This window comes from Leiobunum rupestre, chromosome 8, assembly GCF_980474605.1.
Source record: "Leiobunum rupestre chromosome 8, qqLeiRupe1.1.hap1, whole genome shotgun sequence".
NCBI lineage: Eukaryota > Metazoa > Arthropoda > Arachnida > Opiliones > Sclerosomatidae > Leiobunum > Leiobunum rupestre.
In genome coordinates, this window is record NC_143391.1 from 13720830 (window position 1) to 13747356 (window position 26527).

Below are 26527 nucleotides of genomic sequence, written 5' to 3' on the forward strand. Positions count from 1 at the left end.
CTACAAGTTTTTATGGAAGGGGAAACCGAAGAACTCGGGCTAAAACTCCTTAAACCAGTATACTCTAGAAAGGGACATGTAACAGTAGTCTGTAGTCTTGGGTTTTTATGGATTTTTCGGGAAACATGTTTGCCAGCTTGTTGACATACATTAATGAAAGTCACATCGATGGATTTAGAACTGGAATTTACTGAACTGAACTCCCATCAATGACTGAGGGGGCAATTTTTGTCGGGGGGGGGGGACAACATATCCTGGGCCGCGTTCAGTAACAGCAAACGGTTGGACCGTTGAATGCGCATTCGCTACTGTACGACTTTTTCCACTTCCGGGATTGACGTCACGTTTGCAAACGGAGAGTCAACGAAATAAGCGGCTGGAAGAGCCGCTTATTTTGTTGATAAACGCAATCGTGACGTCACAGCACGCGGGGAGGCTAGTTTCAGACGATATTTTATAAAATTTACGACAATCGTAAAGAAGCGTTTAACAGACGTGGCGTCACGATTGCAAACGGAGATCAACGGTTAATTAACAATTTCCCCTCACGAAAGACTGTGAGACGAGATATCACAATACGCTTAATTTTATTGAATAGAAGGCCGCTTGTGGTATTGGGGGAATTTTTTTTCAAAATTTACAGTTACATTTTCTTTAGAAAGGGAATAAAAATACTCTAGTAGGAGACGCTTAGTTATAATAAAAATCATGTTGCAAAAATCATGATATCTATGTTGAATTAGAAACCAGAAGTCATTGGGCGTATGCAGGTGGCCAGAAAGTTCCCTGACCCATGAAAGTGTCATTTCTATGATACCTTCAACAATGGGGCAAGTTAGGTACAGTACACTCTAAGAAATAGGGGTGTTTAGAAGGTGTTAAGAAAGTGTTATACCTCGTTCACACCGTTTTAACGCTTCCAAAACGGAGCAACGTTTTAAAGTTGTAAAAATAGTGTGACAACACTATACAAATGTTTAAATAAGATAAACATTCCAAGAAATTGGGATTCATTTCCCACCGTTCTAACACCATTTACACTCAATTTGATAAGTCCAACCCAGATTCAACACCTTAACCAAACAATTAAACCGGTTTTAAGCACTCTCCACAGTTCGTGAAACAATAAATCCAATAACATGTAAACGCAATTTTAATCAGTTATGACGCATCTTTTAAGCGTTAATACGCCCTTTATTTAGAGTGAAATCACACCTTTAAAAGTGTTAATACGCCCTTTTGTTAGAGTGAAATTACACCTTTAAAAGTGTTAATACGCCCTATTGTTAGAGTGAAATTACACCTTTAAAAGTGTTAATACGCCCTTATGTTAGAGTTAAATCACACCTTAATAGTTAATACGCACTTTTGTTAGAGTTAAATCACACCTTTAAAAGTGTTAATAAAACCTTTATTAAGAGTTAAATCACACCTTTAAAAGTGTTAATAAAACTTTTATTAAGAGTTAAATCACACCTTTAAAAGTGTTAATACGCCCTTTTGTTAGAGTTAAATCACACCTTAATAGTTAATACGCACTTTTGTTAGAGTTAAATCACACCTTAATAGTTAATACGCACTTTTGTTAGAGTTAAATCACACCTTTAAAAGTGTTAATAAACCCTTTATTAAGAGTTAAATCACACCTTTAAAAGTGTTAATACGCCCTTTTGTTAGAGTTAAATCACACCTTTAAAAGTGTTAATAAACCCTTTATTAAGAGTTAAATCACACCTTTAAAAGTGTTAATACGCCCTTTTGTTAGAGTTAAATCACACCTTTAAAAGTGTTAACAAGCCCTTTATTAAGAGTGAAATCACACCTTTAAAAATTTTAATAAGCCATTTTAAAGAGTTAAATCACACCTTTAAAAGTGTTAATACGCCATTTTTAATAGTTAAATAACAATATTAAATCTACAACGCCTGGGCCAATGAAACGATCCATAACCTCGAATTTCACCATCGCGCAAAGCGTATCAACATCCGTGAATTCTATACAACAGACCTGGACCGAGACGATCAGCCATTACGCCTTAAGTAATATTTTCATCGAGGGTGATCACTTAAGAAAAATGAGATGAAGGCATTTTTTGTTCTTAAGCTATCAATAATCAGTAGTTTTTTATGAATATTTTATCTCTCTGTCATTCTGTTTTTTAGCAGATACGAATACTTTTTGTCACGCTTGGGTTTCGGTGTAAAACACCCGGGCATTATTGCTCTTTGTCGCAGTAAAAATTACGTTGTAGGCAAAGCATGTTCGTTGGGGCGTTGCTTTAGTTATACTTAACGTTTTGTAAATTGTCTGCATAATTTTACCGCTGCGCCCGGTTTGTCGTGCTGTAAACTGCAACACTTTTTTCTATGGTTTTTTAACTAAGAAAAGGTTTTTAGAACACTACAAAAATGACCATTAAAATTGTTATTGAGCTCTTGTAGGTGGAATGTACCTTTCAAAAAGGCATTTTAACAACTTTATAGGTGTTATTTATCTTTTACACCTTTGAAAGTCTGATTTTACACCTTTAAAAGTCTGATTTTACACATTTAAAGGTCTGATTTTACACCTTTAAAGGTATGATTTTACACCTTTAAAAGTCTGATTTTACACCTTTAAAAGTCTGATTTTACACCTTTAAAAGTGTGATTTTACTCTTTATACGAACCTATTTACACCTCTTGAGGTGTGATTCAACTCTCATCAGGTACAATTTTTATCTTTTAAAGTGTGAATTTACACCTTTAATAGTGTGTTTTTATCCTTTAAAATGGCTTATTTACACCTCTAAAGGTTACTTTTAACTCCTTCACGGGTGTGATTTTACTCTTGAAATGGGTGTATTAACACCTTTAAAGGTGTGATTTAAAGCTTACAAGTTGCAAAATGACAATTTAAAGGAGTGTTATTACACGGTTATTGGAAATATTTTGTGTCACAAACAAAGAATGATAAAAAAAGTGTTTAAATAGTGTGGAAAAGGAATTTTAAATCTCATTTTTTACACCGTATTTTTAAGACAAAAATCTTGAAGGTGTTAATACGGGGTTTGATTTGTGTAATAAAACGCCCCTAGCAGTGTCAAATTTCGACTCATGAAAAAGTGTACAAATAGTGTTAAAACGGTTTGAATCAACACCCCAATTTCTTAGAGTGTACAAATGGCTGAAGTCACCGATGGCCGGGCAGAAATGGCACGACGGGGTGTCACAACCGTCCAGGAAGTGAAAGAGCCTAGATGGAGATGGAAGAGCCTCATGGAAAAGGCGCCACTGAATGGCGTTTTCCATGCCCGTTGTTAGACTGGAGACCCGCGAAACCATCCACGTTAGAGAGACTCTCCGACCGTAGAGGCCATTCGCGATATTTATAGGGGCAAAAGGTTTGGGAGGATTAAAGTCGTGGTGAACTAGGAGTTGATAAATAGTCCGGGTCAGTGTAAAATCCGTAAGCTTTAAAGATTTTATCCCGAAATAAGTAGAAGTCCTTTGGTTAAACTTCAAAATGGAGGATGGGTTGTTAGTGGCATGAATGCAGCCATTTGCGTTGAAGAGATTCGGGAAAGTCTTTACTTGGGCGTCAACTATCGCCTTATAGCCGTGAATGATAAAACGAGAAGGATGCGACATTGGAATGGCTTCTCCTAGGCGAAACCACGCGTTGGAAAGAGGATCTATGAGGTCTCGGACGCTACAGCGATCTGCGGAAACGAAACTAGAATGAAGGGCGGTGCTAAAAGGGTCACCGCCCTGGTCAAGGCAGATTTCCGACAGTATCGAAAGAGAGATCGTCAGTTTGCAACACGATCGGCGACTCGACCCACGTACGTAGAGACGAGGCGTAGACCATGCGGCCAAGACTACCCAGCGGTAAAATGGAAAGCACAAGGAGGCACTTGCCTACGTTGTAAAAGTGTCGGCCTATTTTTAAAAAGGTACCTATGATTGGGCTTCCAAAATCGAAATAAACTTTCAGTTCGTAAAATTTTACATTTGGGCCTTCTAAAAATGCTTATTTAGAAAGCAGCTTTCTTCTCCTATTTCAAGAGGGGTAGAAAGAATTCCCTTAATTCCAGATTTTCCCCTTAAAAAACGTGATCTTTTGAATCGACTGATAAGAGACGGTGACGCCAGGAAGGGGAAATACTTCACGCTAGGCAGAAAAGTGCACCTTACACCTGTTTGTTTGCCTTGGTGTCAGTGATAAGCTATAACACACTAGCCGTGTTCTAACTAGACACTTTGGAACCGTTTTAAAATGGTTTCGAAAGATAAAATTGAACATTTTCGGTGTCAAATGTATTAATAGCCATACGATAAACATTCGATAGCATAATTTTACAATAAATTTGATCCTTCGAAACCGTTTTAAAACGGTTCCAAAGTGGCTAGTGTGAACGCGGCTACTGTGTTACACCGAGGAGCAACAAATACAGCACCAAACACAAGAATAACGCAACCCGTCAAAAGTCACGCATTTCCTTTTTCAAGACTACTAAGCTATACTAGGACGTCACAAAACCCCAAAGGGTATTTTTGACACAGACTTGAGCGGAGCGAGCGAGACGTGAAATAAGAGCATACAAGAAATAGTTATTAAATTGAGCAAACATATTTTATACATCGCCAAATAATAATAATAATTCATTATTTCCAAAGGAGAAACCTTTTGGAAAACCCAGCGTTCGACAGCGACGATGAATTCAACGAAATGGCCAATTTCATTCCAGTTACTTTAATGTCTGGGGAAATAGTTGTAAAATTAGGCAGTAGAGTCATTGAAATTGAAGTTGTGGAAACCATGAATTTCATTTTGGACAGAATTAAATAAAAAAATGCATAAAAAACCGCCTTTAATTCTTCTCGTCTCCCTCCCTCCCGCAATGCATAAAAAGTCTTTCAATCCCCTCCCCTCTTACACACACTTTACGTGCACTGTCACCTTACACACATGCTATCTAGCGCTGCCAGGTTCCCTCTATACGCGCGCTATCTGGCTTCTCTCTCTCCCTACTCTCTCCCTTTATACACGCGGTCCCCTTTTGCGCGCGCTTCCAGGTTCACCGGGTGTTCACCGGGCGCCAGGCTTCGGGCGGTTTATACTCTATCGCCTTTTACGCGCGCTTCGCATAGGTTATTTTGACGGCTTCGGACAATCACAGGACCAGCATTTTTTCCCCATAGCAGTCGTTGCTAAGGGAGCTACGCTCGCTTCGCTCGCTCCGCTCAATTACAAACAATCTTTTTCAAGACTACTAAGCTATATTACAAACAATCTTTTTCAAGACTACTAAGCTATATTACAAACAATCTTATCAAGACTACTAAGCTATATTACAAACAATCTTTTTCAAGACTACTAAGCTATATTACAAACAATCTTTTTCAAGACTACTAAGCTATATTACAAACAATCTTTTTCAAGACTACTAAGCTATATTACAAACAATCTTATCAAGACTACTAAGCTATATTACAAACAATCTTTTTCAAGACTACTAAGCTATATTACAAACAATCTTTTTCAAGACTACTAAGCTATATTACAAACAATCTTTTTCAATACTACTAAGCTATATTACAAACAATCTTTTTCAAGACTACTAAGCTATATTACAAACAATCTTTTTCAAGACTACTAAGCTATATTACAAACAATCTTTTTCAAGACTACTAAGCTATATTACAAACAATCTTTTTCAAGACTACTAAGCTATATTACAAACAATCTTTTTCAAGACTACTAAGCTATATTACAAACAATCTTTTTCAAGACTACTAAGCTATATTACAAACAATCTTTTTCAAGACTACTAAGCTATATTACAAACAATCTTTTTCAAGACTACTAAGCTATATTACAAACAATCTTTTTCAAGACTACTAAGCTATATTACAAACAATCTTTTTCAAGACTACTAAGCTATATTACAAACAATCTTTTTCAAGACTACTAAGCTATATTACAAACAATCTTTTTCAAGACTACTAAGCTATATTACAAACAATCTTTTTCAAGACTACTAAGCTATATTACAAACAATCTTTTTCAAGACTACTAAGCTATATTACAAACAATCTTTTTCAAGACTACTAAGCTATATTACAAACAATCTTTTTCAAGACTACTAAGCTATATTACAAACAATCTTTTTCAAGACTACTAAGCTATATTACAAACAATCTTTTTCAAGACTACTAAGCTATATTACAAACAATCTTTTTCAAGACTACTAAGCTATATTACAAACAATCTTTTTCAAGACTACTAAGCTATATTACAAACAATCTTTTTCAAGACTACTAAGCTATATTACAAACAATCTTTTTCAATACTACTAAGCTATATTACAAACAATCTTTTTCAAGACTACTAAGCTATATTACAAACAATCTTTTTCAAGACTACTAAGCTATTGAAATATGAGCACCCGAAAGTTTTTACCTGGGGCCCAAAAACGCCCGAAGCGGAAGAGAGAAGATAGTTTTGTTAGTAGTCAGAACGTTTTTTGAAATCGTCAGGTAAGAGCCATAATGATATTTTTGAGGAAAGCTAAAATAACTTACTTTAAAAGAAAAAACCGCTGTTGCTTAGTGAAAAGGTTTTAACTAGTCGTATTGATATTTTTAAATACAAATATTTTAAACCTTTTCACTTTGCAACAGTGGTTTTTTCTTTTAATGTAAGCTCAGATTTAGAAGCGTGGAGTGAAGCAAATTGTTATCAAAATCCTGTGATAGTTATATTATGTTAGCTCTGATCCAATGGTCCTATCTCCACCTCCGACTTCGGTCAGGTTTGGGCTGGATACTGAGCTTCGGCTCAGGCTAACGGAGAGGGTCCGTGCAAACTGGCCGCCTCGGCGGATTGGGTAGCCTGCTGTGGGGCGGCGGGCCTCCGTATGAGGGCACGGCGGTCCAGGGGGCCTATTCTGTAATTATTTGAAATCCAATTTTCGATCAAAAACTACATTTCGAACTTCGAGATCTCGACGAATGGTATTCGGTAAAGATTTCGAATAAGCATAAATCAATGCAAATTGTCGAAGTCGATCTCGACATGGTATAGGGTATCGAGATCGAATTCCCATTCGATTTCTTACAGAATAGGCCCCTGTTTCCCGGCCTTTTATAGCCACACCGGGATCTCCGGTGCCAGCTGTGCCGGGTTACTTGGGCTGCTGTGTGCTCGTCGTTCCCCTTTAGGAGCTCTCTCCAAAGGGTTTGACTCTTTACCTACGTAGGTAGGGTGTCGGCTGGAGTTGATTCAGCATCCACTCTTAATCCCACTGCTGTGTGCGAAGTGAGAATTGGTCCACCCATTGCTGCACCTTCTGCTGGGTTGAGTGGCTTGCGTCAAAGGTGCGACTATCAGTAGTAGGCTACTACTACCCATGCTGGATTTGTCACCTGTCCGGGCTAGGTGGACGCTGGCGTAGGGCACTATATGATGATAGGCCTCCGGTTGTATGGTCTCTGTTACTAGGTGCACCGGACTATAAATTCTGACACACTGTATCCGCCACTGGCCAGAAGTGGGTAAGCGTTTCGTTAAAAAATCGTCAATCAGAAAGCTCTCAGAATTCAATTCTAGGATTTGGAGATCTACATTATCCTTGTTTCAGCTTTTAGGTTTCCTTGTTTGTGAAAAGTACGACCCTAAGAGTTATTTTGAAAGCCCATAGATGGCGGTGTGGTCAGCATTATTCAACTATTACGAGGTTGGATTACCAGTAACAGAAAGTGTCTAGCTATAAGGCTGACTTTCTTTCACCTCCTGGGTAAAAGAGGGGAATATTATGTTTATTTGTCAATAGCGCCCTCTATTGTAGAAGTTCTTTAAAAATATGTAAACAGTCATATGGTGGGGCCGATTTATAATAAAAATAATTGAACAAGAGCAAAAACGATATGTGACAGAAATTTGGAGAACGCCCTTCCAGAGCTGCAGTAATGCAACGTATAGAGTAGTATCACCTCGTAGCTTTGGCCATGGCCGCCATTTTAGGCGCATTTTTTTCATGGGTGACGTTGCGTGATGTAGCACTGACACTACTCTATATCACCCTTACTCGCTTAATATATTATATTAACAATCTACGCACTTGACATAGCTAAGTAATTTTCTAGTTCGATGCCTAGATCCATAAGTCTAAAGTACGTATTATTTAAAATTATACTATTTGAATAAAACTAATTTAAGTTACTTTTATAGGAAAACACTTTCTCCGTCAACCACGCTGTAGGTCTTTATGGTGTTCAGAAACTTTACAAATTTATTTTATGTGAAATCAGACGATTTAATAAAGGACCTAGAAAATGCAATTTCAAGGTTTTGCGCCTTTCGTTTTGATTGGTTCATTCATGTAGAAAATGGTCAACTGGCACCGTTGCTAGGCAATCTCGTTTGTTTTCATGGCAAAACAACACACATTTTTGAACGAAGAAAAGGACAATTTTTGGGATATCATGAGTTTGGAGATTTATTAAGAAAAATAAACAATGTAATTAATTTTTTTACATCGTTTATCTTAAAATAATTATATATTTGTAACACTCCAAGCACAGAGACAGTACATAACTTCAAATATTACTATGAATTTATTTGAAATAAATTAGTGATATTACATAATTACTTATTCTAATTTACTACATTTCATTCAGATGAGTGATGAGGCTCAAAATGTTAGAGGAAAGAGTGATGATGCAGCGGAAGATGGTGGACCAGGAGCTTCTTACGCCTCTTTTCTTATTATGGAGGAATTGTATGATAAATTTAAACTATTGAATTATGACCAAGAGTTTCGAAAAGAAGTAAAAATCAAGCCTATAAGCAGGTAAAAGTAAGTTTAAATGGAATTTAATATATACATACTAATAAAATCTATCACAGGCACTATTTTGTCTTACAAACAAACTCGGGAGAGCAGTTTTACATGTTTACAACTTTAGCTGCTTGGCTCATCAAAAAATGTTCAGTGAACTTTGAAACACCTCAAGAAGTTGGTTGAAATCCATAATCTTGAACTAATTAACCAGGATATTTCAGTTTTCATAAAAAGTTCCAGTCTCACTATCAGGAAAACCATGGTAATTATATCTGCGCATATGCAAAGGTATCACCTGTTAGTAGTTGTCTTTTATTGTTTATACATGGCTGTCCATTGTGACACCTTTGCACATGTGTAGGTGCTGCTGTTTTTCGCAATAGAGGGATGGGAGTAAGCGCTGGCGTTCTTGTGAAATTCAAAGGCACTGAAATGTCTCTATAGTTAATTAGCATAAGGTGTAATGCATGAAGAAGTATTTGAAAAAAAATAAACTTTTTCTTTTATGATATTTTTAATAATTTACAAAATAGTTTGATGATCCGAATTCAACGATTGCAAACATTTTGGATATTTTACGTTCCATGGTAAAATTTCAAATAAAACCTAAAATAATTTATCACTAAATTTACATTTTCTTAATTTCAGGGTGTTCAAATAGAATTTCCTCCTAGTAAACTCAAAGCAGGCTACGGAGAACATGTGATATTTGTTCTCGACCGTTTAGCTGATCAAGCATTGAAGCAAAATAATTTCCATTGGAAGAAGTAATTAAAAGACCAGTTTATTGTAAAAAGATGCGTCAATTAATGTCTCTATAGACCTATTTACATTGATGATGAAGAAGAAGAAGAAATTACCGTAGATGATAGTATGGAAATAACGCTGGAAAAAGTTGAAGAAGAACTTCTAGCGGTACACATTTTGAAGCAATTAACTTTAATGTAATATTATGTCATTCTTTAGTACTGTCTTTAAATTTAAGGAAGATGAGGATGAAGAAGAGGATGGGCCAACTTTATTAGATTTGGAAGAACTAAATATAAGCAGTACCAAGGTTCTAACAAATTTTATGGGTTGAGTAGTACAGTGCATACAAAAAGGTACCATTATATTTAATAGCTTCTTAATGTGGAATCAATGAAACCTGGAAAAATTCTAGAAGCAATGACTGATTTTAACGAGTGGCAGTTGGAAGTGGAGCGTGTTATGCCTCAGTTAAAAGTCACTATCAATTCTGACTCCAGGGTAACTTAATTTCACTATATGCTTTAGACCCTACAAAAACCAATAATTTTTGTTCATTTGAAAAGGATTGGCGTAATCATGTCGAACAAATGCTAAGGTATAGGAATGACATTGGAGAATCTCTTTCGGTGACCCGTGTTCAGTTGGATAAGCTTCATGAAGACGTGTCTCGAACTTTAGAAAAAATTTCAGCTCGAGAAAAATACCTTAACAACCAAGAAGATCAACTCCTCTCGGAATATCGATCAGTCCAAGATCAGTTGGCTCAAGCCAAAGAGCAATATCGGTCCGTTAGCGGTGGTGTAACTGAAAGATCGCAAACTCTCGCTCAGGTGTGGAATTGTGACTTTTACAGAGTGACATATCATACATCAGCTACTAATGTGCAAAATACCTTTAATAAATTAGATAACTGAAGAAATGGATCAAATTAAACAAGAAATGGATGAAAAAGGGTCAAGCATGACTGATGGAAGTAAGACTATAGTTCTGTAAAAGTGTGTTAAAAATTACTTAATTCATCTTTTTTTTTCCATATTCATAGCACCTTTGGTCAATATTAGAAAGGCATTGTCCAGACTGAAAACTGAAGTGGGGCAAATGGATGTGCGTATTGGAGTTGCATTACATACTTTGCTTCAAGCGAAATTGAAAGAGAAAGGCAATTTACAAAAAGCGTACAACATTCCTCCTACAACTAGCAGTATAGATTCAGTTTTTTAACTGAACTTGGTAAATAAAATTGTAGTTGATAATTGCTAGTTGTGCTTTTAAGAACAGTTATTTACAATACAAAACTTGATTTTGAACTTCTGCATACATATGTATACCCTTTGATAATAGTTCTAAAACTCTTATTAATCTGAGTTTTAAAATGAACCGCTTTCAGGGGGAGGGAAGTAGCTAGTTACCATAGACCAATTAAAGATTTCATCCTGGACGGATATGCACCCCAAAAATATATCTCAACATATAGTGCCATCATGGATTCACTAACTAGCTTTACTCTAAAGGATATACCTCAAAGCAAAGAAAATAAGGCTGGGCGAATAGCACTTTTAAACTATCGAGACTGATAACAAATACTGAGACGAAATTTAGTTTTCAAACCAAATACCGAATAGTTAGGCTTAATCCAAATTCTACATTGTCGAATAATGTGTCCAAATATTAGTCGAATAACATGTCTAATGTTCGAAATATTTTAATATCTAAACGGTAGAACTGAATTATTTAATAACGTCGTAGGTAAATGAAAAACAAACTATCTGCTGACAGTGCTGAAAGACAATTTACCAATGACATACATTCTTTTATAGAGATTTGCCCTATAGATTATTTTATTTGAATTTTACTGGGTGTCACTGTTCTAGCCTGTCAAGTGAGAGCTCTACCATAGAGATTTCTTCAACCCAAAACAGGTTTTGGCTTCACCCTCCCCATAGACAGCTATGCTGTGGCAAAGGCCAATTGGGGAGGCAGGAATAACAGTCTATATTTTCCAAATATTATACCAATATTTACCGAATAATAGAAATGCTATTCGATATTCAATCAAATACCAAAAGAGGCGTGAAACGAATATCGAGACAGTTATTCGTTAATTATTTGGATATTCGCTCAGCCTTAAAGAAAACGTTAGATATGTGTTACCAATCCTGCTTATCAGAAATAAGCTGTTCTATGGACCCAACAAAACCATAGAGAAAAGGTGTAACAAATAACCAATGTGAACTCATTTAGAAATCTACCAGAAGAAGAACTACCTTTAGAAAATGAATACCTTGAAATAAAATGTAACAAACATGGGAATATGCCAATTTGGAACCAGCCAGGAATTAAGGTACCAAATTTCCCACTGTATTTCCCCAGCCAAATTTATCAAAAGGAGAGACTTGAGTAATTTAATCATAAGCTTGTCGTATCATGGTCTTATATATTGAAGATGTCACGTGATGTTAAAATTAAATTAAAACTTTATAAAAGTTTCACAAATTATGATAGGTGCAATAAGAGTCTATAAAAGTAAAAAATAGGCACTTTATTTAACACAGATTTGAGTCAATAGATTCCCCAAGATCACCAAACTAAAAATTAAATTAACTTTAAATTTTCGATTGGACTTAAGAAGATATATTGCATGTAATTCTATCAAACCTGATTTAATCCAAAAAGTGATCCTGGTTGAACAACATCTAATCCTAATGCTGCAATATCATCCATACTTTGAAAAAGCTCTGGCTCATGATTTATATCTAAGCTCGATGTGTTTGCCACTCCAATTGAATTCTAAATGATAGATTAAGGTTTTGTACAACAGGTAGTTAAAAAAATGGGTACAAAGTTATTGAATTTTATTTTAAATTGGAGCATTAATCTTAGATTAAGAAAAAATAATATTTCCATAAAGTAAATCAAATTACTAATTTTGTGCTACATGACTAAAAAACTTTTGCAGGAATAAATTCACTTATAGTACCCGAGTTTATAAGAAAAATTCTATTATCATACTAGTGAATAAAGAGTTGTTGAATAGTGAATACCTTAACAGAGATTAATCCTTTTGGAGATGTGTGAACAAGACATCCAATATTATCTCCATAACGAACCACTGGTTTAGAGCACTCGTTCAATTCTTTGCACGATGTAAATAACACCTGTTGGCTATCAGTTAGAATATCTAGTTTATAATAAAAAGAATAAAATAATAGCTACAAGGTTTGTGCCCACTAATGTGGTACATCCTTAGTGGACTTGGGACTCCATTATTGGGGTGAATATCAACACATACTTTAGACGATACTGAACATTTCTGTGTCAAAATTATTTTAAGGAAATTAAAATTTGCAGTGATATTAATTTTTGAAAATTAACCAAAACTAACTTTTTCTAGCGTTACTTTTCCGTTTGTGGTATAGTAGGATACACGAAATTTCCCGTTTGTGGAATATTGGGTGGGGACCAAGTATATTCTATTTATTATTGATGCTAGACGGCTCATCGTGATTAGCAAGAATGGGGTAGCTGTGAGGCGCCAACACTTAGTTTATGATTATAAGGCATGTCAGATTTTTTTCTGCGCAAATTTAATGTTCCGCAAAATAATTTTGCCACAGAAAAAATCTGAAATGTGTTGGTGTGTTTGTATTTTGCCCATTATTGTAATACAAAAAAAAATTACGTTTTAAACAAAATTTTGAGAGTGGTATCACCGCTTCTCCACATTTTTTGCCACCTTCTTGTGAAGTGCATTTTGGTTCATTAGTGTGGCGAGAAGGTAAACCATCAGTTATAGCCCGCCTTCTTTCGTGAGATTTTTTTCGGAGAAGCGCTTCAGGTCCGTTAGCTCGACTGTAATGTTGCAAGGCTTCCAGTTTTCTCCTCAGCTTAGCAGTTTTACCATCTTCCTCCTCAGCGCAAACTAAGTAGAAAACAAGTATTGGTGAATTAAATTCCATAATAATGAAATATTTAATTTTAGTTAATAAATCTGTCTGACCAACACTTCCTTCGTTCTTTGAGGTTTGCAAATATATTCTCCTTCTCTCTGTAAAAACTTGTTGAAGCCTCTTAAATTGCCCAATATAAAGAGATTGCAAACGAATTAACTTGTCTCTGAGAATGAGAGCTACCTCTTCAGCTGAATATATACTAGCATGCCTGAATAAAACAAATAACTTAGACTATTATCCCAAGTGCCAATGTTGGGGAAAAAACGTGTTCACAAAAAGAAAATTTCATTCTATAGTAGCAAAAAAAAAACATTATACCCTGAAATTTTTGTGGCACAATTAAATAAATCTTCAATTCAAAAATATTCACCAACTGAATCAATTTTTTAAATTGTAAACTTGTGGTATTTAGTTATTATAGCATGTGATTTTATTTTACACTTCACCAATCCTACCCTGAGATTTTCCTAACACCATATGAACACCAAACAAAAACATCAAACTCAAAATACAAACTTTAATGGATCGTCAGCTTCACCATCAGTGGCTTCTATGTCACTCGTAGCATTACCTTTCCATGCGTTTTCCGCTACTGGTAAATCACGATCACTGTCACTTTCGCTACAGCTACCTAAAAAAGCAAAAACATTCAGAAAAAATACAATATGAAAATTTAATAAATATATATGTTACTGAAGGTCTCTAGCAGTCTGCCAGATCTCTCGTAAATGTCATCCTTGTTCCTCTTTTGCCCCTTCCGGTTATCTATGGCGCAGTGATCTTCTAAGGTGTCGATAAGGACGTGAGGAACTTCTGTTGGTTGCCTCTTACGTCTTGCCAGAATCTTATTTCTCTGGGTAATTTTGGAATGAAATGGGCACAAGAAACTGAAGATAAAATATAAAGTTAGAAAAATATAGTGGATTACACAATAATAAAATAAAGACCTGTCTTTCTTCTCATTACGAGGAGCTGCATTCATACACCGCTTCCTGCTCTGAGCGTGAATGAAAGAACACTGTCGAAATGGAGCATTTCTATCTTCTAGGATATGACGAATGCAATAGTTGTAGCCATCTAAACGGTTCTGAAGGCAAATTCTATGAATGTAGTTGCAATATTGTTTTTCTAATGGATTCATCCTCTTCTTCACATTATTAATCAATGATCTCCGAAGATGTGACTGTGACATTTTTATATTAATTTTTGGACTCTAGGGAAAGAAATTTAGGTCAAATATAAAACCTTTAGTTTTTTCCATTGAGTTGGGTATAACTGTTGCCAACTATGTTTTTTTTTCTTTTTCAATAATAAAATATTTACCGTAGAGGAAGCGTAAGCAGATTGTTGGATGTTTCTCTAAGCCTAACTCCAAGGCCTAACAGTAACAGCTCCTGGCCAGACATGGGTAAAATCACGAGTGATTGCTATGGATTCACTCTCACTCTTGAGTGAGAGTGGTGGGAAAAAATTATAGTCCGCTCAAGAGTAAGAGTGGCGAAAACAATTCAAATTCACTCCCGCTCTTGGCGAAATTATTCTAGTCCGGGAATAAGCGAGAGTGAGAAAAACATTTTCTGCTACTATCACTCTTTCCCCACCCTTAAATCTTGGAGGAATAAAACAAGTATACAGGAGTTGCGGAGAGCTGCGAAATCGGTTTCGTCAGTGACCGTGAACTCGCGCGAGACGGAGGGGTTCAAACGCGACTAGCGCCAACTGCATACGGAATTTTGAAACTATTCTCATTTTATAGCATTGTTTTCGCGTCGTCTGGTTTGTTTTATTCCTCCAAACAAATACGAGTCATTTTGGAAAAAGGCGCAAGGAATTTAGAAAGGTTTCAAAACAAACCAGACGACGCGAAAACAATGCTATAAAATGAGAATAGTTGCAAAATTCCGTATGCAGTTGGCGCTAGTCGCGTTTGAACCCCTCCGTCTCGCGCGAGTTCACGGTCACTGACGAAACCGATTTCGCAGCTCTCCGCAACTCCTGTATACTTGTTTTATTCCTCCAAGCTTAAATAGTTAACTCGGTCATGGCCAACTTCGCGCGCTCACTACGCTCGCACCAGGCGGCCTAACCAAAAGATCAAAAATAGCGAAATTCGTTCTTGGCCGCTACGGAGGCGCTGGAGCCACCTCCGGACCTAACTATTAGCATAGAATCGAATGGAACGATTATGGTTTTTCGTTCTTTTAAGTAATTTATTGAAAACTATTCGATATATTCGTCGATGTCAGAGGTAGAATAAACCTTTTTCCATGATTTACAACACTTTTCAAAATTTTCTAATTCATTTTTCCCGCCGAGATCGACTATTTCCAAAAGTGCCACCGCTCAGGCGCCAGTGAAAATCACATGTTTAGAATGGAATGTAAACTAACCGACATATGGAATTTTTCATCAAACTGCTATTTAAAGTGATGCAACTAAAATTTTAGTGAATGAGCATAAAAAATACTTTTAATATTTTTATGAAATAATTTGTTTGACGTAAAAGTTAATAATTGCATTTTTTCATTAAATTTTAGAGACATATAGTTGGAATAATAGTAATAATGAACGAAAACATGAATGAACATTGGTAAAAAAGTATGAATACTGGTAGATATGAATGAACGCTGGTAAATATGATTATATGAATACTCGTAGATATGAATGAACACTGGTAGATATGAAAGAATCCTGGAAAACTATGAAGTATCACTGGTGTATGGTGATCAAAATATGAAAATCCATAATGAAAATTAAAGACCTTTACATTTTCAGAAGTTTTCTCGATTGAGGTTTGTAAACTAGTTCCTTTACTTTCTCAAATCAAATTGTCCTAGTTATGTTATCAACTACGGGTGGTATTTTTTTGTCACAGATAAATTTGGCAGATATCGAGACATGAGGGAGATTAAAATTGCAATGCAAAATTGGACACCTGGTAAGTTTCGGCAACACGGAGATTCAATATTTTCGCTAATTTCTAGGTGATTCTCGAAAATAAGGAAGTGCTGCCTCAATGAAATATTACAAAATCCTTATTTGGGTAACTTATACCTCCTCTGTCGGATGTTTTAATGAAGTCTAAAAGTGTTGAATTTGAGAAGGGTCCTGAAATGCACTCGAGACACAAGCTACAAAATTCAGCTTGCTCCATTTTCTGTACCACAAAACCAGCTACGTAAGCCAAACTTGCCAATTTTAAAGTGGTTCGTTGCGTGTCAGGCTCTGTACTCAACACATTTGGTATCATATAAGTTGGATACTGTATAGCCACTCTACTCTAGAAGGTTGGGTAACGTGCCTTCGGAGGCCTTCGAGCGAACTATACAATAACTATCCTATTATAATAAGATACTAATATTTCTTAGATATTCCCACCAAGGGAAAAGAATGCAACCTGGCAGCCACTGGGGGAAAACTACAACTGACTAGCAGGCTAGCTGGGAGTTAACCACTCCCATAGTAGTTTCTGACTGCTACTAACCACTGACTCTACAGCTCTGCCTCTATGCTCTTAAAAGCCCTATCTCTCTCTCTGCTACCTCCTTTCATACCAACTCCCACACTGGTGCCACCACCCGCGCCCTTGGGAGTTAGGCCTAATAACATAAGGGTTTGCCTGTTTGGCCTACTAGCAATATGACTGCCACTGACCAGGTTGGCTACAACTGTGGGAATACCGTAGGTATTGCCGTTTTTCCAGCGTTTGTAATTTAAGACCTTTACAGTAATCTGTTTCACAAAAATGTAAACTACATACAACGCTCAATTCTGATCTGTCATTTATTTGAAAATTATCCCAAGAGATATTTTCTAGCCACATGCCTCTCAACGCCCCATCAGAAGGAAACTCGTGGAAAGAAACTCCAGGTGTTTTGCCTTTTACAGATAGGGAACGCAACTCAAAGGCATTTTTGGGCAATTTATACAAAAATTATTGATATGTAACAACTTTAAATAATAATTGAAAAATGAAATAAATATATTTTTACATAAATCTAATATCATTCAGCATTAAGTAATTATCAAGTATTCGAATTTCCCGCCGCGAAAATTGTTTTAAAAGACAACAAATCTAAAATCCAACAAGGCTTAACTATTCATACAAACTATTTAAAAATTACCTAAGTAATGAAGTATTTGAGGGGTTATTTATGGAAATTGAACTTTTAAGTTATAACCTAAGTATAAAATAAATACAATTTTCTGATATTTAAATAATTTCCAGTACTATGTATTCATTATGGTCAAGTTTCGCGCCATAGAAAACCATGTTATTTATATCGTAAAATTAGCCGACTTTAAGGTCCGGAAGTAGCGCTCCCGACGGCCGTCGAAGACACTAAAAACCAAACTTTTATTTCGCGCCAATACATGGATTTGAAATTCTTTGGGTAGGCCGCCTGGTGCGAGCGTAGTGAGCGCGCGAAGTTGGCCATGACTCGGTGAAAGAGTTAAATAAATCAAGGCCATCACTTCCACTCTTTTTCTGGGCGGGAAATTTGAATTTTCCGGCGCTTAATTCGAATTTTGTATAGAAACTTATACTTTTAAGGAAAGGCACTATGGTCTAGTTTTGGATTTAGTTACCTTTTTGGACATGGTGATACGATTTAGTAGACCAATTGTTTTAAGTCATGGCTTAAATGGGTATTTTAACGTTTGTTGGCTGATTTTCTCATTAATTGAGAAATTACTATTCGTAATTGAGCGTTATTGTTACACGATTGAAGTACTGGCTGACATTAATTTTACGTATGGAAAGCGGATGGTAATGCAGATGCTGCTTAACATATTTACCGTGAAAGGTATCCAAACAGTGTATACAGAACCCGCGAGCTTTCGTAAATGTTCATCGTCGATAACGTGAAACAGGCGCAACAGAGGTAAGATTTGGTCTAAACCCACTAGACCTTATTCCTGTGGGGATGGATGATAGATCTTGTCTACGTAACTCCACTCGAATCAGAGGTAGATTTATTGGCAAGAATGCAAGCCGCTGCGGAACACATTCGTACCACACCTAGAGTGTTCCAGGACGTATGTTCAACTCTTCTTTGCCGCTGCGGCCTTTGTCTAAGAGTTGGAGAATGACATTTTGAGCATTTGCTTTAAAGAGAAAAAATTGCGTTTCACACGCGAAAATGTTTAGCTTCTTTCTTTAGTAAAGTCCCATTTTCCTCCTAACTCTAAAATGGGCTTTCCTATCTGGGCTCTTGTTTTCTTGTGGCTGAGTACGTTTAGGCATCTTTAACCCAAACTTTAAAACTCTCTGACGTTCGTCCAATTCGTCACAGAGGATCGCGACGATGAAAATTATACATCTCTACTCACCCTTTATAACACCTTGAAGTTTCTGTACTGAATTTGCATACACCCTGTATACATATTTTTGACCACTGCCGGAGACCAACTCTTCCAACGGATACTGAAAATATTCATAACTAAGCTAATTAGCCTTCTTATTATTGAATGTGCGTAATAAAAATATTTTAACGTATAAGTGTATCATTAATTAAAATCTTGGCCAAAGCGGAAAATGTAGTCCTATATTTTAATATATGCATTGCATATAATTAAGTAGAATGTATCATAATGTATGTATATGTGTATACAGGGTGTTAACTAAAAAACGATAATAATAATAATAATAATCAGCACCACCTTAGGTCCAAGTCATCTAGCGCGACTTATAATGCCTCAAACAGGTGGCCGGGTTTCAATGCGTAGTAGGGTGGTGGCAACTATTAACTATTACAGTATTTTAGCAAGAAATTTGAAACTTTCAGAACACATAGAACGTGCAGAGGGTCACTTGACAACGGAAATTAACACGACCTTGGTAACGGTATTGGGTGCATGAGAAAACCAGCGTGGACTTGTAGCAACAGTCCATTATGTTTTGTGTAAATGTGCCAATGTGTATGTAATTGAAATTATATCAATTGAATAAGCTTTAAGGTATATCATTATCTTTATTTATTTAAGTATTTAAAAAAACCAAATATATACAGGGCCAATAACTGAAAATGTGTTTTAGCTAGGAATTTAAAACTTTCAGGACACATAGAAAATGTCCATGACCTTGAAACATATCTTCAAGGTCATTTAAAATTTATGGACATTTTCTATGTGTCCTGAAAGGTTTAAAATTCCTAGCTAAAACACATTTTGAGTTATGGGCCCTGTGTATATTTTGTTTTTGAAATACAATAGTTCTTTTTATAAAATAACCTTGGCCATCTTGTTGAAATGTTGCCTTCCCGCTTCAGCTCTGGATCCGTTTTCTCTCCCACTAAGGAGCTTATGAACTCCTTTTTAGGCATTGGCTGAACTATTCCAGGGCAACATTTCAACAAGTTGGGCAAGCGTAAAGACATTTTATAAAATCAACTATTACGTACACATTGGCACATTTACACAAAATATAATGGATTGTTGCTACAAGTCCACGCTGGTTTTCTCATGCACCCAATACCGTTAAAACATTATTATTTCGCAAATGTTGACACAGTTTCTTATCGCGAAAGTTATGATCGATAAAACGAGAGGATGATGTTTGACACGGTAAACGGTAACATAAACGCAGGGGCATCGGAACATTTTTGAAGCTAGCAAGGACGTGGAAATATTTATCTAAAGGCCTATAGGAGGAGTCACCGACCACTTTTTTCAAAATAAAAGCGAATGCCTGGTCTCCCGAAGGATAATGTCGCAATTTTAATCCGCTATGATTTCTACATTGGATTTGGTTTTCTATCCCCAACAGTTTCCTGCCTTATTGTCTACTATATGCACAATGAAAAGTTACGCTTGTCGACGTCAAACAACCTTTAAGACGTTTCGGCGGGTTATTCAACGGAAAATGCATGTTATTGCTATTCAAAATTTCTAACTCTACGCGAGTGTTTTGGAAACATATGTTTTCTTTAAACAGAACTTACCCGTTTTTTTTGGGCAAAACAAATTACCTATTTAATCACTTTTTAATGTTGATGGGGGTTTTGAAATATTTGTTAATATACACGCAAAATAGGAATTATAAACAAATTATGGCTTTATAAATAAATAAAAAAAATGAAAAGAAGTCCATTTTAAATATTTAATTCAAATTTCCCTCGAAAAATTAAAAATTTCCCGCCTTCTTTTAAGAGTCCCGAAAATCGAAAAAGAGTGAAAATGTTGACCTTGACTATTTCCACTCTTTTCCTGCGAGCGAGCTCGGCGAGTGACAAAAAGTGAAAAATCCCACTCTTACGAATGGAGCTGGTATTTAAAATGTTAACAAGTTGGCAAGCCAAAATATATCTCTCCTCGGAAGAGATTTTAATTTTCCGTGAAGCGTAATTGTATCCGTGGTTCTGCGGTATAACGCTCAGCTGTCATTCAAGAGGGCTCGGGATCGAATCCCGGCCGATTAAAAAATTATACTACACCCAATGACAAAAAGAGGGTGCTTTTGGAAAAACCTTTTCCCTGATTCTAAGAAACTGCGTACGCAGTGATTACCCTTTGCTTCGAAAATGCGAACGCGTTCGCAGGCCTGACAGACAGACCCACAGACAGACACGGTAGTTGTATAACCCCTCCTAGGGTACAAAGTCCCCTCGGAGAGGTAAAAACTACACTCTTACGAGAGGACCTGTTGTACAAAAAGTTACAAATCCCCACTCTCGCGAGTGGAGCTGTTCTACGTAAAGTTAAAAACAGCACCCCTCCGAGTGTTTTTTTTTACGGAGAGTGGAGTGGGAAAAAGTGGTGGGGCGAAACCACTCACGATATTTCACTCGGAGTTTTGCCCATGTCTGCTCCTGGCCATTTACCTCTAACGCTTTGTTTTAGATACACACACATCGGTGTCGACCCTAGGCCTTAGACACCAGCACACACACAATAACTGATTAATCAGGGTGAGATATGTGTAACGGCCACGCCAACGGGGGGATACGTGTGGACAGGGGTGGGGACACCCGTGGCGGAAGTATCCCGACCACCCGTTGGGGAATTGGTGCGGTGGTCGTCCTCACACGGCCTTCCACAGACGCTTGGGATTACAGGAGTGAGCCACTACTCCCGGCTTTACCGCTAACGCTAACATAGGTTTTATCATAGACAATAAACAATTGTCTATGGTTTTATTATTCAAGATTTCACGATTTTATTCAAGACTTGTATATAAAAATACAGCCTCTTTGTAACGAGGCGGCTCACCAGATGGGAGCACAGTCAATGAGAAAAAATATAGGAGAGGGAATTTCAAATGATACTGTACAAAAAAATAATAATAAAGGAACTGACTAGCAAACAAACACTGTAAATGACCTAGAGTATAATAGAATTAATTTTTGTTTTAAAATATAATTGGAATAGTTTTTGTTTAAATTTTCATATTTCAGAAATGTCCCTTAAGCCTTATTCTGGAGTCGCCAGGCGTTCTTTGCTGCTTTCCAAGATACTAGGATGTATTTAACCATATTTAAATCGTTCTCATCAACCTCTTGGAACCCTAAGAGTGATTCAACACTTCTGGAGTGGTTTCGGTCACTCCATAGCTGGGTGTCTTGATGCATGGATTAAATAACCTTAAGGTTATTAATCCATGCTTAATGAGTAGCTAGCACTGGGCAAATGATAAGGATGTGATAATCATAAATGTCTTCGGTCGGGGCCTTACATAGGCCGCAATTAGGGGGTGGGCCTTGGAGCTAAAATTGGCGAGCCCCTGCATAGAGTTTCTATGGCCCCTGTCAATAATGCTTCTGATCTTGCATCAAATAATAGGCCACTGTCCCAAGAACCATCGTAGAAAATAGATGGCGCTTTAGTACCATAAGAGGTGCAAGTGCAGTGGCAGCTGCTGCTACGCGATTACAAAAGACAGATTAAATTAAAAATTGAATTTTTATGCATTTTACTATTTAGAAATGAATAACCGGAAAAAAATTCAAAATAAAAAATAAAACGTACTAAAATTTCCTTAAGGAAAAACACGTGTTTGGTACTGATGACTAACTCTAGATGGAACTATACCTCCCCCAACTCCGCACTTGAAAACTATGTCTCTTGCATAAGGTGGTTTCTTTTCGCTTGTTCCGGGATTTCGGAGTAGGGTAAGAAGAGAAGGCTATAACGTCATTTTACTCCGATTCTGTAGTGGCAAATAGTTTGAGTCGGAGTAAAAACGTTTTTCCAAAATGGCTGCCGGCGGCCTTTTCAGCAGATAAATTCTGGCTAGCAGACGACCAAATCCGATTTACTCTATTTACACCTCCTTTTCAGAAAGAGTAAAAAGAGTAGCCCTAATACTCCGGAACAAGCGAATAGTTTATGGAGCGGAGTATTTCTCATCCCCGGAACAGGCGAATAAAACGTTTTAGGGTAAAAAGAGTACACTTTTAGTCCGAGAACAAGCGAAAAGAAACCAAATTATGTTAGTGGTTTGATCTATGATGATCTCTTAAATAATTCATATCTCTATCGTAAAAACAGTAAATTAAAATAAAATGATTGGAACAAGTTTAGAAATGTTGAAAGCGTTATGGTGATTTAGTTAAGGGTATAAATTGATAATGTAAATTTATCTTGTTCTTAGTCTAAAATATATTGAACAAAATAATTAAAACTCCAAGCTTCTATCACAAAATTGTTCGTAAAATGAACAAATATGAGAATTTCTAGAATGTTGAGATGTTAAAATGTATTTCTGCGTTCAAACAAAGAAAACATTAAATCTTAATCCAACGCCAACAAAATCAGGAAGTAAAATGGGATTACAAAATATCAGAAAAAAATACAATCGTAGCACATAACCCTCTAGTATCTAAGTATGTCCATGGCGAAACATACTACTACCAAGGACTATAATATACTAGTCATAATAATAATAATCAGCTAGGTTAAATACCCAAGGCACCACCTTAGGCCCAAGTCATCTAGCGACTTTTTTTAATGCCTTAAACAGGTGGCCGGGTTACAATGCATAGGAGGGTGGTGGAAAGTCCTTCATGCCACGCGAGCCAACAGTTCCCTACACTAACTATTACCGATAACCACTACAAGTTGCAAGTCCAATTCGGAGCTGGGCGAGATTTTCAGTGTTGAAAAAAGGTTCGGTGATAAAATTTGCAGTATAATAATAAAAAGTGTCAAATGATACCATATTTTTTAGGAGTAACTTTATTTCTTCCGAAACGGATTTTAAAAAATCCGCGGGAACGGCGCATGTACGATCTGTCTCCTATACATGATCAGTAAATAGTAAGAAAAGTACCTCTCTCTAAGTGAAAGCCTATATACTTCTGGTCGAAATTATTATCCAATTAGAGGATGCAAAAAAACGGCTAGCGTTTGGCCTACACAGTGACTTAACCTTAATCTTATAGTCGATCGGATATACAAAGAATAAACATATATTTGTTGGGCGTTATAGGTAAAAAGATTGGTTATAATGATTAAATAACGTAGGCAATGGTTAGAAACATTATCAAAAACCAGTACCAAAAGCGAAATTTATAGGTAGCCAAATTAACTTTAAGATAAACAATTTTGGCTAGGCCTACTGATTTAGAACGACCTAAATGTTTAGGATTTAGCTATATTATCCCTTTTAATTATGGACTAATCTACTTTTTCGCGTATTTTATCATCCTTCTCACAGTCCATAGGTGGTTTCTTCTAACTTAACTTATCGTATATTCTATTCTCCACCACACTCCCCCCTTTTCGGCTTTCCGTTGCTATATGCAACGCGTTTTGAAATTTTAAATGTTTAGGCTTAGTTTCTCCTCTAGATTTGACAGTCGCCAGCCAGATTTCCCGCACGGTACTGATGAGTTCCAAATAGAACGAAACCGGTCTACCGTTGGAATTTCTGGCTATTTTATTTAATTTTAATTTAGTTTATTACTCGAAGATCTATTTGATCCAAGTTTCGCGTTTTTTGCTCGAAGACCTATTGGGTACGAGTTAGTAGTAAGTTTTTTAATTTCTTCAAATTTGTTTAGGATTTAGCTATATTATCCCTTTTAATTATGGACTAATCTACTTTTTCGCGTATTTTATCATCCTTCTCACAGTCCATAGGTGGTTTCTTCTAACTGAACTTATCGTATATCCTAAAATAGACCCGGTTATGAAGTTGGATCTTACTCAATTGAAATATGCTTTTGGTCCATACAAAACTTATTCGCTCTGCTTAATAAATGCATGGTATACTCAGGCTGCGTTCAGTTACGCTCAACGTTCAGTCCGGTTTTTCCCGTTTCCGGTTTTGATGTCCTGTACGATTGCTTAAAGAAATCCTCGGCAAAAATTCAGCTTTTTATAAGTTGCTCAAGAGAACAGCGAGCACACAATAGCGAAGAATGGAGCGAACATTAGATTAAGTCTTAAAACAATCGATCGATTGATAATTCCATCTGGTTTTGAATATAAAAATGCAAAGTAACCGTTGCACACCTGAAGTAATCTCAGGTAGGTGGCATTTCACGAAATTGGAAATGGCTGAAAAAGCTTTCAGCAAGATACTACGTCACGAAAATATTTTTTTCAGAAAACGGTTTCTTCTCCGTTGAGTAAATAACCTCAGTCATAAATATCAATAGAAGGTGCTTCGGGCTGCGTATTTTACAGGATGCAACCGTTGGCATGCGCTAATCTACGTTGAATCAGCAGTTGTATACTTTTAGATTGGCCTTTATTTTATTCTCCCCATGCATAGGTTTCGACCACGAATTGCCTAATTTTCTTATTATCAAATCATCAAACGAAAAATAAAGGTTTTTATCGAAATTCGTTTTTAAAACGTGATAAAAGTTGTTCGGCGACAATTCGGCTGACCTATATGCAGCTTAGCTAGAAATGAAATTTAAATGAATGTAAAAGCTCGCATGTATGTCTAGTACTTGCAATTAACGCTTACTTCGAACATAGAATATAGTATTTGAATTTATTTAACGAACTTAAAACTTTGTTTACATGAAGGAAACTACTACTGTCAACTAATGAGTATTTTCAGGAAACGTTATACGTATACAGTTGAAATGGCTAATGGTAAATGGTCACCGTGCTGCGAATGCGTCTGGTGAAACGGACGAGGCTTCAGCTACGTCGAATGTAAGACGTTGCTCTTATTTTAAAAAACATTGGCTAGCCGAAGTTTGTAAGTTCTCCCCCGAGCTCTACGGTTTCGCCTTTCCATGAAAATTAGCTGAGATTAACCATGAATTAAATAACCTTAAGTAAGGTAATAGTAAGTGTAGAGAGCTGTTGGCTCGCGTGACATGAAGGGCTTGCCTCCACCCTACTAAGCAATTTAACCCGGTCACCGGTAATTGGTTTCACAAGTCACTAATTGACTTAGATCTATGTGGTTCCTTGGGCTAATTATTTATTTATATTTAGTTTCCTGGTATTTTGTATCTTATTTTGGACTGAATTACCCAAATTTCAAAATAATTAACATCAGAAAAGATGTATAATAGTGCTTTGTCTATAGAAACATATACAAACCAGAAGTACCATGTGTAAATTTATAGCTTTATAACCATCCTTTTCTATATTTTACATGGAGTTAGTTTTAGAATATATATAGAACTTATCCATGAAGTAGCAGTCTTTTTATTATAACTTTTCAACCAATTTACGCAGTACCATGGATCAGAACTTTAATATTCGAGATATAGAACTTATGCTTCTAAGCCCCATAAGTAATTCTAAGCTTGAAAATATATTCGCGGAATGCATTACCGGGAGCAAAACATTACGTAACTCAATTTTTAAAGAGCTCTAACAAGAGATTCTGCAACTATAAGCGTAGCGATTTTCCATTTGGTTGACCATCAGGCCGTTGGAGTTTTGAAGGGTAAAGGAGAAAGGAAAAACGTATTTAAGTCCCTAAGAACATTGAACCATGCCAATATACCGATCATGTTAGGTTAGGTTAAAGGGTCACAGAGTCGTTCGATTTTTGGAAATAGGCCTTGAAAATGGCAATTATGTA

The 26527-nt window shown here is 36.4% G+C and overlaps 2 protein-coding genes and 1 long non-coding RNA gene across 4 annotated transcripts; 2 read left to right on the forward strand and 1 right to left on the reverse strand.

Annotated features, from left to right (window-relative positions):
* Positions 1-8421: 8421 nt before the first annotated feature.
* On the forward strand, positions 8422-10832 carry IFT57 (intraflagellar transport 57). The gene is made up of 11 exons (XM_090155449.1): positions 8422-8503; positions 8664-8836; positions 8893-9001; positions 9361-9414; positions 9476-9594; positions 9649-9742; positions 9813-9884; positions 9950-10075; positions 10141-10407; positions 10484-10550; positions 10620-10832. Exons 2-11 carry the CDS (start codon positions 8664-8666, stop codon positions 10796-10798), a joined length of 1260 nt encoding a protein of 419 aa, XP_090011575.1. The 5' UTR covers positions 8422-8503; the 3' UTR covers positions 10799-10832.
* A 1269-nt stretch (positions 10833-12101) lies between these two features.
* Positions 12102-15118, reverse strand: dgt1 (KAT8 regulatory NSL complex subunit dim gamma-tubulin 1). The gene is made up of 9 exons (XM_090156685.1): positions 14851-15118; positions 14475-14740; positions 14221-14414; positions 14044-14158; positions 13575-13735; positions 13257-13496; positions 12619-12755; positions 12233-12364; positions 12102-12162 (listed from the first exon to the last, which is right to left on the reverse strand). Exons 2-9 carry the CDS (start codon positions 14717-14719, stop codon positions 12121-12123), a joined length of 1266 nt encoding a protein of 421 aa, XP_090012811.1. The 5' UTR covers positions 14720-14740; positions 14851-15118; the 3' UTR covers positions 12102-12120.
* A 937-nt stretch (positions 15119-16055) lies between these two features.
* Positions 16056-17473, forward strand: LOC149932456 (uncharacterized). Of its 2 annotated transcripts, none has more exons than XR_016472950.1 (4): positions 16056-16117; positions 16186-16319; positions 16403-16814; positions 16896-17473. It is a non-coding gene; the product is annotated as an uncharacterized LOC149932456 (long non-coding RNA). The 2 variants fall into 2 exon arrangements; XR_016472949.1 differs by having other exon boundaries at positions 16064-16125.
* The last annotated feature ends 9054 nt before the right edge of the window (positions 17474-26527 follow it).